Source organism: Quercus lobata, chromosome 1 (assembly GCF_001633185.2).
Source record: "Quercus lobata isolate SW786 chromosome 1, ValleyOak3.0 Primary Assembly, whole genome shotgun sequence".
Taxonomy (NCBI): domain Eukaryota; kingdom Viridiplantae; phylum Streptophyta; class Magnoliopsida; order Fagales; family Fagaceae; genus Quercus; species Quercus lobata.
Window position 1 is genome coordinate 1,521,199 of NC_044904.1, and position 15,331 is coordinate 1,536,529.

At 38.3% G+C, this 15,331-nt stretch overlaps 2 protein-coding genes across 2 annotated transcripts; one reads left to right on the plus strand and one right to left on the minus strand.

The window, feature by feature from the left end:
* The first annotated feature begins 305 nt into the window (after positions 1 to 305).
* Positions 306 to 6,349, plus strand: LOC115973333 (mitogen-activated protein kinase 9-like). Its single transcript, XM_031093618.1, has 11 exons — positions 306 to 805; positions 2,202 to 2,610; positions 2,713 to 2,840; positions 3,069 to 3,128; positions 3,527 to 3,676; positions 3,834 to 3,989; positions 4,096 to 4,233; positions 4,344 to 4,417; positions 5,306 to 5,407; positions 5,509 to 5,752; positions 5,945 to 6,349. Exons 1-10 carry the CDS (start codon positions 548 to 550, stop codon positions 5,723 to 5,725), a joined length of 1,692 nt encoding a protein of 563 aa, XP_030949478.1. The 5' UTR covers positions 306 to 547; the 3' UTR covers positions 5,726 to 5,752; positions 5,945 to 6,349.
* Positions 6,350 to 7,559: 1,210 nt separating this feature from the next.
* Positions 7,560 to 8,129, minus strand: LOC115993135. Its single transcript, XM_031117424.1, has one exon. The coding sequence runs from the start codon at positions 8,127 to 8,129 to the stop codon at positions 7,560 to 7,562; it is 570 nt and encodes a 189-aa protein (XP_030973284.1).
* Positions 8,130 to 15,331: the final 7,202 nt, after the last annotated feature.

Genomic DNA, 15,331 nt, shown 5'->3' on the forward strand with positions numbered 1-15,331 from the left:
CTCAGGACCCGTTTGATGCATGGGTTTAAATACATATTTTTAGTTTTTAAATAATATTACACGTATTTTCATACACTTTTTCACACACACACATTTTTAAAAAATACAAATAACATTATTAAATAATTGCCACTAAAATTTTAGTCCATGCAACTGCGTGTACAATAGCGAGTATCATTGCCATGCTCTAAGCCTCCAATCATAAAATATAAAAAGGGGATGGTATTTCAATTGCTTTTCCTTTAAAAACGGAGAGATTCGTGGAGAGAGTGGGTTCCACACGGACACCATCACACAATGCTGACATGGCACGAAGTTATTGGTCGCTACAAAACACCGGAGAAAAACCAAACCACACCCTATAACTGCCAAATCCAAACAGCAGGCATCGATCGATAAGCTCTTTACTGCAAAACATAGTGAGACAGAGACAGAGACTGAGATAAATAGGCGGCTAAAGCTAACGACTAACGAAAAGCTAAAGCTATTGCTGGTTGGGAAAAGATAGGATACGGCGCGTCACAGACTTTTTTTTTAATCTACAATCATGTCCGGCTTGGTTCGCTGGTTCCAACGCCTCTCTTCTGTTTCTTCTTCATCCACATCCTCCTCTGCCGTTGATGATCACGATCACGATCATGATGAATATCACTCCCAAAACGACGCCGTACAAACACAAATATCATCCGAGAATGAAAGTCAAAAGGAGCTGACGATCACTGTGGACTTAGATATCTCAGGTTTGAAGCCGATCAAGGTCCCCGATCGGACCGCTCACAAGCTCGCCCTCACCGATCCTAACAAGGTCAGTCACACACACAATCCCCTCTCTCTCTCTCTCTCTCTCTTTATAGTTTTTGATAAGATGATTAAGGCTCGCATTTTGAGAGAGCGTCTCAATATTATATGATATATAAGATTTGCTTCTGCTGTATTTACTGGACCGACTTTTTTAGTTGAAAAGCTCAAATTTGTGTAGCGCTATTTCAATTTATGCGTGTATTTATATGACGTGGAGCCCTTTGATCGATTCGTATCAATTGTATTTGTGTGTGTCTTTGGAGAACACGGAGAGAGATCGCCCGAGCGAGCAATTTTTCGTGTTCTCGATCGAGGTTTTTGTTATTTACAAAGCTTGTTCGTTAATCTAATTATGCTGCTGTTAGTGTTTGCTTGTGGAATTTGCATATATGAAGATTTTTCATGTGTTAAAAATTGACCTATTGATAGTTAACATTCAAGGACAACCCCGACGGGTTGTTCTAACGGTTCCTCAGTTTCGTGTGATTCATGAGGTCCTAGGTTGCCGATGTGTGCGAGACTACACATACTCGGGTGCTCGAAGAGTATTGGACACCCACGTTAACATTCTAGGATGTATTTTATTTCTTTCTATGGGATGTGAAGCTGTCTTTTTTTTTTTTTTTTTTGTGTGATGGGAATCAATCGGCGTTTTCCACATCATTCTGTCAAATTTAGAGGGAAATGAATTTCGTAGAATTCTTTGATATGAATTTACATGTGTATGATATATTTACTCTAACACATAACAAGGTTGAGTCGGTGTAGCTAGCTTGGAAGAAACTGATACTTGTCTTGACTATGATGTCTGTGCGTGTTTTGACGTTGATGCAACAACATTATGTTACATTTTTGTTTTGATTAAATAAGTTAATTTAAATGGTTAATTAAGATGGTTGGTTTACTTTATTATCTGGTATTTATTTGATTGCTAATCGATATCATTTCAGAAAATTATTTGTTAGCAATGTGATGTTATTGACAATGTTCTCTGGCTCATATTTTATGGAACTCACAACGTCCTTTGTAATTAATTAAAAACTAGGTATAATCTGTAAATGATTCTAGAACGTCCTCGTGCATTTTCTGTGCGTTTTTCTCAAGATTCCCATCACAAGCATGGAACTTGAATAGGATATTAAAGGAATTTCCATTATTATGGAATACATTTTCTGAGAAACTATGTGAAGGACTTTAACACATTGAAGTATTATATGTGCTCTATAACCATGGAATAATTAGTAATTCCTTTTCTTTTTTAGACAGAAAATGTTAATGATATATATTTTTTTTCAGCTATGCGGTAACTATACAATTTCATATTCTTCTTCTATTCATGCTTTCAATTTTTATTTCTACCTGCTTTTGAAGAGTTGCTAATTAAAATTTGATTTAATCAGAGCATGCTTGACAAAGAATTTTTCACAGAATATGGTGAGGCAAGTCAATATGAAATTCAAGAAGTAGTTGGCAAAGGAAGCTATGGTGTCGTTGCCTCTGCAATTGATACTCACACTGGAGAGAGAGTAGCTATAAAGAAAATCAATGATGTCTTTGAGCATGTTTCTGATGCAACACGTATTCTGAGAGAAGTCAAGCTTCTTAGGCTGCTTCGACACCCGGATATTGTAGAAATAAAACATATAATGCTTCCTCCATCTAGAAGAGAATTTCAAGATATTTATGTCGTGTTTGAGTTGATGGAATCTGACCTTCACCAAGTAATTAAGGCAAATGATGATCTTACACCTGCACATTTTCAATTCTTCTTATACCAGCTTCTTCGAGCTTTAAAGTATATTCATACAGGTTGGCCTCCATTTTCATTGTTCTAAGATAGAATTTCCTTTGGTTTTAATGAAGTTGATGGCCTGATATATATATATATATATAATTTTTTTTTTTTCACAGCTAATGTTTTCCATCGAGATTTAAAGCCAAAAAATATACTTGCTAATGCGGATTGCAAGCTGAAGATATGTGACTTTGGGCTTGCTCGGGCAGCTTTTGATGATGCCCCATCCACAATTTTCTGGACCGTAGGTGTTTCCATTGTGAAAGTTGTGAAGTGTCAACCCCAAGGGGGTAGCACAATCGGCTAGGGACCACGTCTGATGAAGCGGAGGTCACTAGTTCGAATCTACCCTTTTCCTTCCCCCTTGGGGCCAAAAATCACTTAAAAAAAAGTTGTTAAGCTCAATGATTTTTAATTTTTTAATTATTTATTATAAATTCTGTACATTTGCTGACAAAATATAATTTCTAAGGATTATGTGGCAACGCGATGGTACCGCGCTCCTGAACTCTGTGGTTCATTTTTCTCTAAGGTAAGTTTTCTGGTTATATTTCATAGATATTCTGTTCAAATGATGTCATATATATTCCAAAACATGTGCTTACTTCATTCAGAGGCGATGCTCACTTAATATCTGTGCTTGAGTGTGCTAAGTTGGCCCCTTTAATAGCATTGGATGGGATGATGAGATCTTACTAATGGTGTCAATTGAAATTTAAAGAATCTATATTACCTACTGCATGTGAATACAAATTTGGTGCATAAGATTATGTTTCTACACTACCTCGTTATATTTGTGTCTGTTGTACATTTTGTATGGTATACTCATCGTCCATGTTTTATTAGATCTGTAATATTCGAGTAGAATTAAAAATGGAACTAATCACCCGCACATTTTGGTAATTTGTTATCATGAACTGTCTTTTGCAGTACACCCCTGCTATTGATATTTGGAGCATAGGATGTATATTTGCAGAAATGCTAACAGGAAAACCATTGTTTCCTGGGAAAAATGTGGTACATCAATTGGATATCATAACTGATTTGCTTGGCACTCCTCCTCCTGAATCCATTACAAAGGTTTGTTGTCTTTTTCAGTCACTTCTTTCACAATTACATAGATCTTGAAACATTGTTTCATAATTGTGAAGTAGTTGTCTCTATGAATTTCAACGTACATTTATTTTAATATTATGTTCTTGATTGCTCACCTTTGGTTTATTTGTATTTCCTGCAGATTCGGAATGATAAGGCTAGGAGATATTTAAGTTGCATGAGGGAAAAGCAACCAACTCCTTTCTCACAAAAATTCCCCAATTCAGATCCCATGGCTCTTCATTTATTAAAGCAGTTGCTTGCATTTGATCCTAAAGATCGCCCATCTGCTGAAGAGATAAGATATTAGTAAAACTGATTATTTCTGATGCATTTTAAAATTCTCATTTGTTTCGATATCATATATCTATTTTTCTTGATATCCATGCTTGTTTCTTTTTCAGGCATTAGCTGATCCATATTTTGACGGATTAGCGAATGTGGACCATGAACCATCTAGACAACCCATTTCAAAACTTGAGTTTGACTTTGAAAGGAGGAAATTGTCAAAAGATGATGTAAGAGAGCTAATTTATAGAGAGGTACGACTACAGTGGTGATAGTGCTTCAGTGGTGTTATTTTTTATATCTTGATTTGGTTGTTCTCTCCTTCCTTGCCATCTGCTTATGTTGTAAATCTTAAAGCATACAGATTCTAGAGTATCATCCGCAAATGCTTAAGGAGTATCTGCAAGGTGCAGATCAGAGTAGCTTCATGTATCCTAGGTATTATTACTACTATTAATGTTGATGATGATGGGTGTGTACATGCATGTTTATATGTGAGTGAATCTACTGTAAAATGAGGGAGCCTAATGTTAAAGTCATGTGGTTGTTTGTGTGTGTGTGTAACGTATGTTAAATGTTCCCGTCAGAGGTGCTTGTTGAAAAGTACTATCATAACCTGTTAAAACAACAAAATGCTAGTTTTGCCTTATTATGGATCTTGGTACCTTACCTATTTTCTTCACTATTGGTCATGATAAAGTATGAGGTACTTTGTTCTTCCCCAAATTCAGGAAAAGGGCATATTGCTGCATATCCACCTTCTATTTCTGACATGGTTTTTTATGCACCTAGCCTTTTAAAGCCATGGGACTATAGCAACAATAACAATAACCAAGCCTTAGACCCAAATTTTTGGGGTCAGCTATGGATTCTCAATAGATTAGTTAGGGTCAGCCACATGTATTCTTTTCCGTCATTTTAGTCTGTCCTAAATCATACCCTTTCTTGCTTCCTTAATTGCCATATATTTTTTTACTACTTCTACTAATGTTATTTTTGGTCTTCCTCCACATTTTTTCGTTCCCTTATCTTGAATCAACTCAGTCCATGGGGCCATGTGTAGTGGGTATTTATTTTATTACTAGTATTGTTGCAATTTCAATCCTAGCATTATCCTGCAAAGTCAACTTTTTTGAATGACAAAAATTCCTGCTGCTTCTTCAGAGAACTTGTATTTTTACTTCATGGGGATTATTATGCATCATCTGATTTGATCAAATCATTATATACTTTTCATGCTTGGTGATTTTTCTGTTTGCTTTCTAAATTCCTTGTTTTGTCCTAAGACTTGTCATTATCAAGCTAAATGAGTTCTATGTTAACCAGTGGAATTGATCGATTCAAGAGACTATTTGCTAATCTTGAGGAGCAGTTTGTTAAAGGTGGAAGAAGTACTGCACTCGAAAGGAAACATGCATCCTTGCCCAGGTTAAGTGTTGGTCAAAATATGTCATATCTTTTTAATGGTTATGCAGTTTGTTTGATTTTATTGTCTTTTCCCTACTGATGTTTACCCTTCATTCTTTCAGGGAAAGGGTCTCTGTACCCAACCAAAATGGGGATAATAAGAAGTGTAATGCAGCTTCAGCTTCCCGTGCAACCCTTCAGAGCCCTCCAATGTCAGAAGGAATTGAGAAAGCAGAAAGCACTAACCAAAATGCATCAGCATTGCAGAATGACCCTAGCAAACCAAGTAATAGTCCCCACAGCCTACTGAAGAGTGCTAGCATTAGTGCTTCTAAGTGAGTGGATGTTAAAGGAAAGAATTGTGAGGTTAGTATTCTTTGATTACATAACACACGCACACATACACACACTCTGGCACTTTTTGTTGCCTGTAATCCGTTATTGAAAATGATATGACAAAGGTTACTGGCCGTGTGAAATGGAAGCTTCAGTTGTGTGGGACAGAGAAATCTAACTCTGCATCCTCTGTTGTGTGATCTCTGCTGTATTTTCTCACAGGAAGAAACAATCGTGGAGCATGATGAAGAGGTGGTTGATTGGTTGTCATAGGCAGTTGGAACACCATATTAGAATTTTACCTCTGAGCTGCGCATGGGATAGCTTTGTTTTACATGCTAAGCCCATAACATCCCCCCTTAACTGTGGGTGGTTGCAGTTTCTATAACTCATTGTGGGTTTTCTTTTGGCTAGGATTTTAGTTTTAGTGTTGTCTTAACAAAAACTTCCATACTGTTGAATTAGCTTTTAGCTGTTAAATTGTATGAAAGCATTATATGGACCAGGGAAATATCGAATTATACGAAAACATCCTGGAATTCTTCCTGAACTCTGTAGCTCACAAATAATTTGCCTGTAAATTACACAAGGAGACAGAGTTGCATGGTTAGTGTATTTCTTTTTTGGGTGCAATTTAGTTTTAATTTTTTTTTTAATATTACAATTAGAGAAATATCGAATTGGAGATTCATATCAAGGGCAATCATTTGTTAAGTACTTTCAACTAGATTGGATTAGTAATTAGGATTATTATAGCACACCTTCATTTGTGTGTTAGATTAGATCGTTAGAGAACACCATTTTGATTGATGCTTTTGACAAGTTGTGTACAAACAAATGGTTGTAATCACCAAAGGTCGTCAGAATTTTTACCCAAGAATCTCCTTGATGTCTTCAGCTCCAGCCTTCCAAATTTTTGCAATTAGTGACAAAAGCTGAATGTTTCTCAACTGAAATAAGTATGACTGATTTTTATTTGTTGTTATATGGCATGGGCACATCCTTATGCCCTTGTTCTTTGCAATTTTTCTCATAAAATCTGCATGGTGTGTGGTTTATTATACTAGGGGAATGAATCTTACATTGAAAAGCCCAGCAAGATAGTATTAAACGATGAAGGAAAAACTAATATACATGGCATAGTAGTTAAAACTTAAAATTTTGTTTTTCGGTTTTCTTGTTAGAGAGGATTGTTAAAAAGAAGATATTCTACTGCAACAATATGGAGATGAAGGCGTTTTCTTTTGCACATGGTGCTATGTTGAGTTTCAAGACTTTTTTATGTAAAGGTTTATCTTGATGAGAATAAAGAAAATACTAGAAGTTTCATTTCAGTTGCATGTGACATGGTTTGATTATGTAGCACTACTTCCTCCAAATGATGTGCAGACAAACATACATACACAAAGGAAAGATAAGGAAAGGAAAAGTTTTAGATAGAGCACAGTATAGTGTTTCATGATTCAAAGATGGGAGCTTTTTGGACAACATATGTACTTAGCTTTATGATGTGCCTTTCAAAGCAAATGTATGCATTTGAATTATAGGGTTCTCCAATGGTAAGGATATCTTTTGTATTGGTCATGTGATTTGTCTGTAGTTCAAAACTCACTTATCAATTCTTACTATCTATCTATTAAAAAAATGTATATATCTGAAATACATTATGATGTTCATAGTATGTGAATACAAATATTTTGTCTCACATTTTATGTGCACTTTATATACTTTATAAATAACAACTTATCTTTATTTAAAAAAAAAAAAAAACTTGTCATGTATTCTTTTTTATTTTTTTTTTATTATTTTTTTTTGAGGGAAAGGTAAGTCAACTTTATTAAGAGAGATCAAACTGAAGTACATCAATCAAGTCTTGTGGTAGTTCTTCTAACCACACATCTGTATCAGCAGCTAAAACTGCTCTCTTTGCCAGGGAGTGGGCCAACTTGTTGCCCCCCCTACGTATATGAATGAAATTACAAAATTGCATGCCAGCTCCTAATCTTTGGATATCAGTTATAATATGGCCTAGCTGAGTTCTGTTGGGCTTTGGGTTATTGAGTGCCTGTATTACTTTCAAGGAATCCCCTTCCACAACGGCCTTGAAGATGCTGATCTCTTGTGCGAAAATAAGTGCTCGCCTAGCAGCCAAAGCTTCCACCATGTCCACCGAGCTTGGCAAAGGGATTTTCTGACTGAGGGCCGCAATGATCATCCTAGATTTGTCGTGGATGACAATACCCAGACCAGCAAGCTTCCTATCCTCAAACACAGCTCCGTCGAAGTTGATCTTGAAAAGCCCAACACCAGGTGGCTGCCATTTTGTTTCAACCTGAGGGATGACAGCCCATGTAGGAATGTCTTGCACGTCGTTAAATTCCTGCAACAACTCCCTCGCTTTTTTCATCGTTTCGCCAACGTCCCACACAGGTTGCCATTCTCTCAGTCTGTTACGTCTAGTCCATATACACCAAGCTACTACGGAAAAGAGCGCAGTTATACTTGAAGATAATTTCGATAACACGAAGGACACCAAGTCACCAAAGCTTCTGAAATTTCTTGTACGTGGGTAGTAAAAGGACTGATCTGAGAACCAAATACTCTTGGCATGGTCACAGAGCCATAAGCAGTGAATGACATCTTCAGGAAACTCTTCACAAAGTCCACACTTATTATCTGTTAGGATATGCCGTGCACAGAGATTGAGCTTTGTAGGTAGAGACTCATTTGATGCTCGCCACAGGAAGTGCTTGACTTTGTTAGGGGTCTTAAGCCCCCAGATACCATTCTACAAGGGCTTTGAAGCTTCTGGATTGGACGAGCCAGCCTGGGATAAGAATGATTCATTTGCCAAAATTAGGTAAGCACTCTTGACCGAGTAATCACCATCCGGGGTCCACGGCCAGATAAGTGCATCCTTGTCAGTATGAAGACTAACAGGCATACTCTTTATACAATCTGCCTCCCAAGGGTAAAACATCTGATCAATAAGTTCCGAGTTCCACATCTTTGTTCTCGTGATGAACAAGTCTTTCACAACAGCCAGAGATGAATCCATCCGAGGAGATAGGATTTTTCCCCCACCTGAAGAGTCCAACCACCTATGCTTCCATATATCTATTGTAGAGCCATCCCTTATATGCCATCTAGCACCCTTACAAATAACATTCCTTCCTTGCATTATACTCTTCCATGCAAAGGAACTCCGAGGATTAATCTCAGCATCAAGGATACAACCCGAAGGAAAATATTTTGGCTTAAACACTCTGTACAGCAAGGTATCTTCTTCATGGCAAAGCCTCCACACCTGTTTACCAAGGAATGCATCATTAAATTATCGAAGGTCACGAAACCCCATGCCTCCAAGAGCCTTTGAAGAGCAAAGCGTCTTCCACTTCACCCATTGCATCTTCCTTGAATTATCTTGATTCCCCCACCAAAATTTGCGGATCATAGATTCTATATCTTTTATCAACCTAAGTGGCAAGCGAAATACATTCATGGAATAGGTAGGATGGATTGAATCACAGCCTTAATCATTACTTCCTTCCTGGATTGAGATAATAGTCTCTCTTTCCATCCTTGCATCTTGTTCCAAATTTTCTCCTTGATTTGATTGAAGCATGCTTTTTTTTTGCCTCCCCACAAAAGATGGCAAACCCAAATATTTGTCATAGTGCTTTATGGCCGGATTGATCTCCTGTTGAACCTCCTTAGAAGTGTTTCGGCTAAAGAAAATGGTTGTCTTAGCCCTGTTCACCTGTTGGCCCGAAGCAGCTTCATACCACTCAAGTAGGAGCTGAATTTTTAGGCATTCAGTTGCATTAGACCTGCAGAACAGAAGGCAATCATCTACAAAAAACAGGTGAGTAATCCTTGGACCCTGCCGGCAAAGAGATAAACCCTTTATTTCCTTATCCTCTGCTGCTTTACACAAGAGAGCATTAAGACCCTCTGCACAAAACAGAAAAAGAAAGGGAGAAAGAGGATCACCTTGTCTCAATCCCCTTGAAGGCCGAATAAAGCCTTTTGGCTCTCCATTGATGAGTATGGAATAAGTCATTGTTGATACACACTGCATTATCATTGCAACCCATGATTCTGTAAAACCCATATGTAATAGAATTTTTTCCAAAAAACTCCATTCCACTCTATCATAAGTCTTGCTCAGATCGAGCTTCATGGCCATATACCCCTCTCTTCTTGAACATTGTGTATTCATATAGTGCAAAGATTCAAAAGCTATCAGAATGTTATCAGTGATGAGTCTATCTGCAATGAAAGCACTTTGAGCCTCTGAAATTATAGAGTTCAAGATGGGTTTGAGTCTATTTGCAATAACTTTACTAATGATTTTATAAAGCACATTGCATAAACTAATGGGTCTAAATTCCGAGACTCTTTCAAGATTGCAAACCTTAGGAATTAAAGTAATGAAAGTGTGATTTATGGATTTAAGGAGAGTACCAGAATTCAAACAGGAGAGGACAGCTTTAGTAACTTCTGGACCCACATTTTGCCAAAAAGATTGATAAAAAATGGGCGGCATCCCATCTGGACCTGGTGCTTTTAAAGGTGCCATTTGTTTAATAGCATCATCCACCTCTTCTTTGCTGTAAGGCTTCAACAGTTCAACATTCATACTCTCAGAAACAACCTCATTCACACCCTCCAAGATTCGGTCAATATTATGGCCATTTGAAGAAGTAAAGAGCCTAGTATAGAAGTCAACAAATAATGAAGACACCGCCTTGTCCTCTGACTGCCATACCCCTTCATCATCTTGGATTCCTTTTATAAAATTTTTCCTTTTTCTTTGGGTAGCCACCGTATGAAAATACTTTGTATTCTTATCACCTTTAGCCAACCATTGTGTTCTCGCTCTCTGTTTCCACATCCGGCTTTCCTTGTCAAGCAGAATATTGAGTTCACGTCTAAGGGTGACAATTGACTCATAATCTCCCCCTTTTGCAGCCAACACTTCTGCTTTCCACAATAATTCCTTCTTCTTAGCAATCTGGGACTTAACACTTCCAAAGTGCTCCTTACTCCAAGACTTCAACATTTTCTTACATTTCTTAAGCTTTCTTGTTACCTTGAACATGGGGGTCCTTTGGTGATCACATTGCCACGCTCTCAACACTGTATCACTACATCCTCTGTTGGCCAACCACATCTCTTCAAAACGGAATGGGCGTCTACTCCAACGCTGAGCTTCATTGTTGGGGTTGAATACAAGACTGATAGGGCGATGGTCAAAAGAATAGCAGTGAAGGTGGCGAATCGTAGTAGCTGGAAACTTAGATAGCCAATCATAGTTGGCCACTCCCCTGTCAAGACGCTCCCAAATCAAATGCCAATGTCGTTTGCCATACCAGGTGAATTCCGGACCTGTGAAGCCAAGGTCCATGAAGCCACAAAAGTCTAAAGTGTCTCGGAAAGCTTGCATCTACGCATGCGATCTAAGTCGCCCACCCCTCTTCTCTTCCATGTGTAAGAGTTCATTAAAATCACCCATACAGCACCATGGTAAGTGTGGTTTGGATTTCAACATACGGAGCATACTCCATGCTTCCTCCCTATTACTAACTTCCAGTTCTCCATAGAAACCGGTGAACCTCCATGCATCCACTGTACCACCGTTTACAACCGCATCAATATAGTTTTTTGAAAAGCTGTCAACCCACACAACATTTTCTAACTTCCACAAAAGAGCCAAACCACCTCCTCTACCACGACTAGGAACCGTAAACAAACCTGCGTATTTAAACTTACACTTTATTTTTTCTAATTGCTTTTTTCCAGATTAGGTTTCGAACAAAAAGACAATTAGGGGATCTTGTGCTCGAATAAATTCTTCAAGCTCATCCTCTGCCCGTGGGTTCCCAAGCCCACGGCAGTTCCAGGCTAGACAAGTCATGGCTCTTGGCGGGGCTGCCTAGTAGCCTCCACCGTTGGTAAGGGGTTTGCACAAAGTTTTTTTCCTGCATGCACAACGTCACTGCTATCCTCATTATCACGTAGAAGTCTCTTCTTCATAAAAGGCATGGGTTGGGTTTCGGTTGGGTTTCTATCCTGCACCAATCTTTTCCAACTACGGGTTTTATGATTGTTATCCTGTGGGTTGCCCTGTGTAGATTCCGTCATAACCAGCTCTGGATTGAAGCCTACACCAGTGGGTGTATTACTAATGGATTGGCCTTCAGATTGTACTAAGGCCATATCGGGCCCAATTGGACTTAAGCCCACTACTGTAGACTCAAACTTTGAAATCTCATCGTCAATTTCGTTTAGAACCTCCTGGAAATCTGGCGTACTCCTTGCGATAATCTCTGAGGTTTTCACATCTCCTGTAATCACATAATCCATTACTTCGTGGGGTGGCTCCGTCGGCAAAACCGCCTTAGCCCTACCTGCCTCCTCCCTCGGTTCAGTACCATGATCCCGGTTTGATCCAAACATCCCACTCCACTCTGTATTATTCTCCGTTCTTACTTCCTTCGTGACTCCTCCATGAGACTCATCACCGTTTACGTCACCACCACCTTCCTCATCCTCTACGCCACCCACCTTGATCGTTGCGCACTTCCTCATATTAAAGGTTGGCGCACGTAACCAAGCACCATACTGCCTTTCGTTTTCAGTCAAAGAGCCCTTACTTCTCACCCAAACGTCGCACTCCTTGTCACTATGGGTAAGCCGGCCGCACCAATAACATAGATTTGGCAAGCGTTCATATTTAAATCTAACCCAGCTGATCTCCCCATCCCCATGATGGATTTTGCGTCCTCAACAAAGTGGTTTCGATATGTTAACCCTAACTCTGATTCTCATGAAGGTGCTTCCATCCTAATTTCCTCACTCTCTAAGTCCCGGTTGTACCTCTCCATAGACTTTACCAATCTTAGCAACCGCATCTGGATTCATATCCCCCACTGGTAAGTCATGGACCTGAATCCAAAAAAACGTTTTATCGAAAACCAAATCTTTTACCGCAACAGTCTTCTCCATCCGACGTAGAGAAACCAAGTGTTTATCATAGCTCCATGGTTCTCCTAATAGGACCCTGTCTGCATCCATCTTATCCGAAAACACAAAGAGAACCACATGACTTCCCATACCTTTGATCTCAAAACTCTTCTTTGTCTGCCACAACTGTTTGAATGTCCAGGCTATAGCCTCCATATTCAATACTTTACGTGTAAAGAATTTGGCTGCTAAAACCTTCCCCCCTGTCGTCTCAAAGATCTGACCGCTATACTCATTCTCCTCCTCCTCTGATAGCGTAAGTTTTTTCCACATCACAGACAAGTCTTCCATGATAACCCTCGGTTGCAAGCGTTGAAACCGAAAGACAACTCACTGACTTTGAAAAGCTAATCGTACAAGAATGATTGACACAAACTGAAAAGCCTAAACCCTAGAGTTAGGCACAACTTCTACTAGGCGGCTAGGGTTTTGGCAGGAGCCTCACCCTAACGTCGGAGAAACTTTTTAGCTTATAATTCTAATTTATTTTAAGTGTATTCTTTTTTATTTTCCTTATAAAATAATCAAAATTTCAAATAGGAAAAAAAATTATACACATGACGAACCACTATTAGTGGAGTATAAAGCAAAATACAAAAAGTAGGACATGATATCTATTCGTATTATATGTCTTATAATATTAATTATTATAAATCTTAATGTTGACTAATTTAGAACCAATTAACATTACCCTTTTAATTATTACAAATCTAATGTGGTCCCAATTCAGAATAAAGTCTTAACTATAAGAGACAGAGAAATGGTTGAAATTTAATACTTTTATGAATAAATCTATTACAACAACTAAGCCTTTATCCTAAAATTTGTAATTAGCTATAGATCCTCAACTAAACAAACTTGGTCACATGACTATGGGTCTCAACTAATCAAACTTGATAAAATCTATTCTTTTTGTCAGCATAATCTTGCTCGTTTTGAAAAAAACTCATAAACAAATAAAAATTTCCCAAGATAAAAATGTGGTTACAATTGAAAAAAAGAAAAAGAAAAAAGATTGCAGATCATTTGTAAGAAGTAATGTAATGGCCTCCATGTCAACCTTTGGCTCCCTAATGCCACCCTTCGAAGTCTTATTGAAGGACCACTTTCAAGAGATGAAGACAAAGTGATGTTGCATCAATGCTTTCACAATGGCACTGGTTGGAATTTGCAAAATAGATCCTTTGTATTGCTTGATCAAATTCTGGAGAGCTTAAAAGCAACCCCTTTCTCATGTGACACCAATGTTGAAGACTCACTCATTTGGGCTTACTCCAAAAATGGTTCTTTCTCTCTATCTTCAGCTTATTTATTGGCAAGAGGCTTAAACCCCTTGAACTTGGATACCATAGCTATGTCATGGGTTTGGAAGATTGCTGCACCACCTCGGGTTTAGTTCTGCCTTTGGCTGTGCATGCATAATAGCGTTCCCACTGGTGAAGTACTGGGTTGCAGGCTTCTCTAGAAGTCTTGGCTGCACTAATAGCTTTATGGCAGAGTTGTGGGTCTAAAGAGATGGTTTTATTCTGGCCAAGGACCTCAATCTTAATAGCCTTATTGTTAAATTGGATGCTAAGAGTGTTGTTCAACTAATGAATAATGATTCTGCCAATATGCTAATGGATCCTCTTTTGACTGACTATAGGACCCTTCTGAGAGCCATCCCCAACAAATGGGTTGAGCACACCTACCACGAAGCAAATTGTTGCGCGGATGCTTTAGCTAGAGTAGGGGCTAGACGTAATTTCTCTTTTGTAGTTTTTGTGGAACCATCGCCTGTGGTGGAGTATCTGTTAGCTAGTGATAAAGCTAATACTTTTTGTAATAGACTTGTTGCTTCTAATATATAAGTAGCCATTTCTGACCCAAAAAAAAAATGTGATGGTGATTGGAGGCGGGGTAGTTTATTTCAGAGTCGATTTTATTGCTCTCCCCTATTTGCCTAGGCCCTTTGCTTGGCTTAGTTTGTATGTAACTAAGGCAATGAATTTTGGTAGATTATATAAACACTAATACTAAAGCTAAAGCTGTGCAATTTTTGATTACAAGAGCCGTGTGAGACGCAGAGTGGCGCTGTGTGAACGTTGTGAAGGTTATGGATGAATTATGGGGATATTTACAGTGTAGCCAAATGAAGTCGGTTGGTTATCACTAGGGCTTTTGCTTTTAACGGCGAAATCATGTCGTCTCAATAGGTCTCAGACTAATATAAGTTGAGGCCGATGTGTTATGGCGAAGGTCTCAAATTAATTTCTTTAAATATTGTGCCTTTTGAGGCAATTTTCATTTTTTTTTTAAATTTTTTGTATAATAAGTATTAAGTTCTTTAGGATTTTCTACATTTTTTAGGAGAAGGCATTAGGTGAGACGGGCTTATAAGCCTAATGTCTCACTGACATGCGCGTGGGTCCCAATTAAGTGAGACATGGTGTTGTTTCTAATAAATACCTTAATTTAGTTTCAAACAGATTATTTTTAAACCTCACTCAAATTTACAATTTGCAAAAATAGAACCTAGCCTGGGACTGACTAAATGCATTTTGGGACTAGAAGCAAGTGTAAAATATATTGTCAAATTAT

What these genes read in the sequence shown, in the direction of transcription:
- LOC115973333 (XM_031093618.1), top strand. Translation starts at nt 548, where the DNA reads ATGTCCGGCTTGGTTCGCTGGTTCCAACGCCTCTCTTCTGTTTCTTCT. An exon ending in TTTAAAGTATATTCATACAG is followed by an intron (nt 2,611 to 2,712) that starts GTTGGCCTCCAT and finishes TTTTTTTCACAG; the next exon opens with CTAATGTTTTCCATCGAGAT. An exon ending in CTCCTGAATCCATTACAAAG is followed by an intron (nt 3,677 to 3,833) that starts GTTTGTTGTCTT and finishes TATTTCCTGCAG; the next exon opens with ATTCGGAATGATAAGGCTAG.
- LOC115993135 (XM_031117424.1), bottom strand. Translation starts at nt 8,129, where the DNA reads ATGAAAAAAGCGAGGGAGTTGTTGCAGGAATTTAACGACGTGCAAGAC.